Raw genomic sequence first — 2,785 nt, 5'->3', positions numbered from 1 at the left:
GGCTCTGATGAAAAGCTTCGTCTTTTAAAAAAGGTATCCAAGAACTAATCCTCCTTTTTAGTAATTTTACCAGTCACTGTAAAATTCAACAAAATATATCATGTGTCCTTTTTAGTGGTGATGATAATTTTGTAGAGAAATTTCTGATTGTTGACTGTAAACTCATATAATTTTGATAAATAATTCTTTAAGAAATTGAGTATGTAATTTCTAGACGAAGTTCTACAATCATATTTATTACATAGTTCGTAAAAGTGAGGTCGCTTGCACTATACGTGAATATAACGTTGTGAAGCAACTGGTGCTCTATAAAGCGTAATTATAATCCATACAATCCAATAACAAATATATTGAAAATATAGCTTTTATGTATCCATGTGAAAAAGCGAGAAAACGATTATTAATAATCCGTAAAAAAATAATTTGTCTATTATTTTGTAAGTCATATGAACTTTTCCATATAAGAAGTTTTAAAAGGTCTAGCCCGTGCAGTTGCATGGGTTAATGACTAGTTCCTATAAATTAAATCAAAGGTACCCTAAACAAGTGTCTTGCACTTGGGGACGAGGCGCATTGGAGCTAGTGGCGGCGTGGTTAGTCCCGGCCTCTCGCTCATGTCCAGCCGTGTCCCGATGGGAAGCTTCCAATCAAAGTGGCCGACGAGGCTAGCGAGCACGATCTCCAACATCGGAAGAACGAAGTTGACGGCAGGGCAGACTCGCCGGCCGGCGCCAAAAGGAAGGAGCTGGTAGTCGTTCCCCCGTAGGTCGATGCCCATCACGTTGCCACCACCGAGGAACCGCTCTGGCCGGAACTCTTCAGCCGCGTCGCCCCACGTAGTCGGGTCCCGCCCGATCGCCCACGCGTTGATGAAGAGCGCGGTTTTCGCCGGGATTTCATATCCCTGGACGACCGCCGCAGTCGTCGACTCATGCGGGACGAGGAGCGGCGCCGGTGGGTGGAGCCGGAGCGTCTCCTTCAGCACTGCCTTGAGATACTCCATCCTACTTAGGTCGTCTTCCTCGATGGTCGGCTTGCCGTTGGAGACTCGGGCTACCTCGTCCCGCAGCATGGCCATTGCACCTGGATTTCGGATGAGCTCTGCCATGGCCCATTCCAGCGTGACAGATGATGTCTCGGTCCCGGCGAAGATCATGTCCTGCATATACAAGAGACGACCACGGAGCAGAGGATATAAAAACAATTTAGTACTCTCTCTCTCTCTGTATATAAATAGATGTTGAAATAATGCCTAAATACATTAAAATTTAGACAAATCTCAGTCTTCTATTCATAGATAGACAGATGTAGTAGTTCAATTTTATGGAGAAATTTAGAACGAATCATTGGGCCGATGATCGATCACCTGGACGATGCTTTTGATGCGATCGTCGGTGAGTTCGAGTCCGGTGGTGCCTTCTTCCCTCAGCCGCAGCAAGACGTCTAGGAAATCCTCCTCCCCTGCAACGCCGCCACAATTCTTCTCAAGGTGCTCCGCGATCATCTCGGATAGGAACTTGTCCCACGCTTCGACCTGCCGGTCGAGCCTCTTCTCGAGCCCCGTCGCCCACCTCACCACCTTCGCCGCTGCGTCGGGGAGCACGTCCTCCAGCTGGAGCCCAGACATGAGCGCCGTGGAGTTCACCATAAGCTGCTTCATCTCCTCCGCCGTGGCCCCGGCCGTGCCGGTGGCCGCGCGGGTGACCACCGCGTTGCTGTACCCGTACAGGAGCTCCCTCAGCTCCACGGCCTCACCCGCCTCCGCAGCGCGCCGGACTCCCGCGACGAGGGCGGCTGCCTCGGCGGCGCGCACGGGGCCGAACGAGGCGGCGCGGCGCGGGGAAAGTAGGTGGACCACGGCCAACTTCTTGCTGCGGCGCCAGGCGTCACCGTAGGGCGCGAAGGAGACGTTGTTGGAGCCTAGGGAGAGCTTATGCACCGTCGCACTGGGCACGCGCGAGGCGAAGGCGAGGTCGTGGTTCTTGTACAGGTCCGCCGCCGCCGCAGCCGTGGACACCACCACCGTCCGCCTGCGACCGAGCTGCAAGAACAGGAGGCCGCCGTCGGTGCCGTACCGAGCCTGCAGGTCACGCAAGGAGCGGTGCGGGAGGCGGCCTAGCAGGTGGAGGTGGCCGAACAGCGGGATTGACGGCGGCGAGGGCGGGAGCGTGTTCCTGCTGCCGCCTACAGCTTTTTTGATGATGACATAGCAGAAGGCCAGAAGGACGGCGACGTTGGCCGCGAAAACCAAGTACGGAGGCATCCTCTCTCCACTGGAAATCGTGTTGTCCGGTCAACCTCAACTCGACAATGATACTGCTCAGAACTTAGAACTCAAAGTTCTACTGGCATGGAAATATAGGTTCCGATGGTGTCATCGTCAGAAGATGTAAGGCATCTTCAGCCGGGCGATGCAAAAGCGTCCGCGGGTTGAAAAATATGCCGTGTCCCTGCTTTAGCGAGGCGACGTAAAGTGGGTCCGCGGTGATCCAAACCTGGCTCAAATGTGCGCCTTGGATGTGTCTCTGTGGGCATTGCACGGACGCGCAGAGTGTCCGCTCGCTTCTGGCGGACGTTTCGTTGGGCCCGCTTAGCAGCGACCATGCGTTGATGGGTCTTCTCATGCGCGCCTGCGATTGGCACCGCTGCGTCGTTTTGGCAGTCTGCGCCACGTTAATGGGATGCCTCGCTGCCAAGCGGCCGCCGTCCACCTCCGCCAATGCAGTGGCCATGCCACGCGTGCCGCGCTCGTCGCCTGCCTCCGGCCTAAATAAAGGGCCGCGCG

General features: G+C 54.5%; 1 protein-coding gene across 1 annotated transcript; it reads right to left on the bottom strand.

Annotated features, from left to right (window-relative positions):
* Window positions 1–538: 538 nt before the first annotated feature.
* On the bottom strand, window positions 539–2,263 carry LOC124657207 (cytochrome P450 71A1-like). The gene is made up of 2 exons (XM_047195793.1): window positions 1,367–2,263; window positions 539–1,159 (listed from the first exon to the last, which is right to left on the bottom strand). Exons 1-2 carry the CDS (start codon window positions 2,261–2,263, stop codon window positions 539–541), a joined length of 1,518 nt encoding a protein of 505 aa, XP_047051749.1.
* Between the last annotated feature and the right edge of the window lie 522 nt (window positions 2,264–2,785).

Source organism: Lolium rigidum, chromosome 5 (genome assembly GCF_022539505.1).
Source record: "Lolium rigidum isolate FL_2022 chromosome 5, APGP_CSIRO_Lrig_0.1, whole genome shotgun sequence".
In the NCBI taxonomy this organism is placed as follows: domain Eukaryota; kingdom Viridiplantae; phylum Streptophyta; class Magnoliopsida; order Poales; family Poaceae; genus Lolium; species Lolium rigidum.
The sequence above is the reverse complement of the archived record's forward strand: the minus strand, read 5'-3'. Positions and strand labels throughout refer to the sequence as shown.

Bases quoted from the DNA above. Each gene is read 5' to 3' on its own strand.
- LOC124657207 (XM_047195793.1), bottom strand. From the start codon at position 2,263: ATGCCTCCGTACTTGGTTTTCGCGGCCAACGTCGCCGTCCTTCTGGCC. The intron at 1,160-1,366 runs GTGATCGATCAT...TTGTATATGCAG, and splicing joins GCATCAAAAGCATCGTCCAG to GACATGATCTTCGCCGGGAC.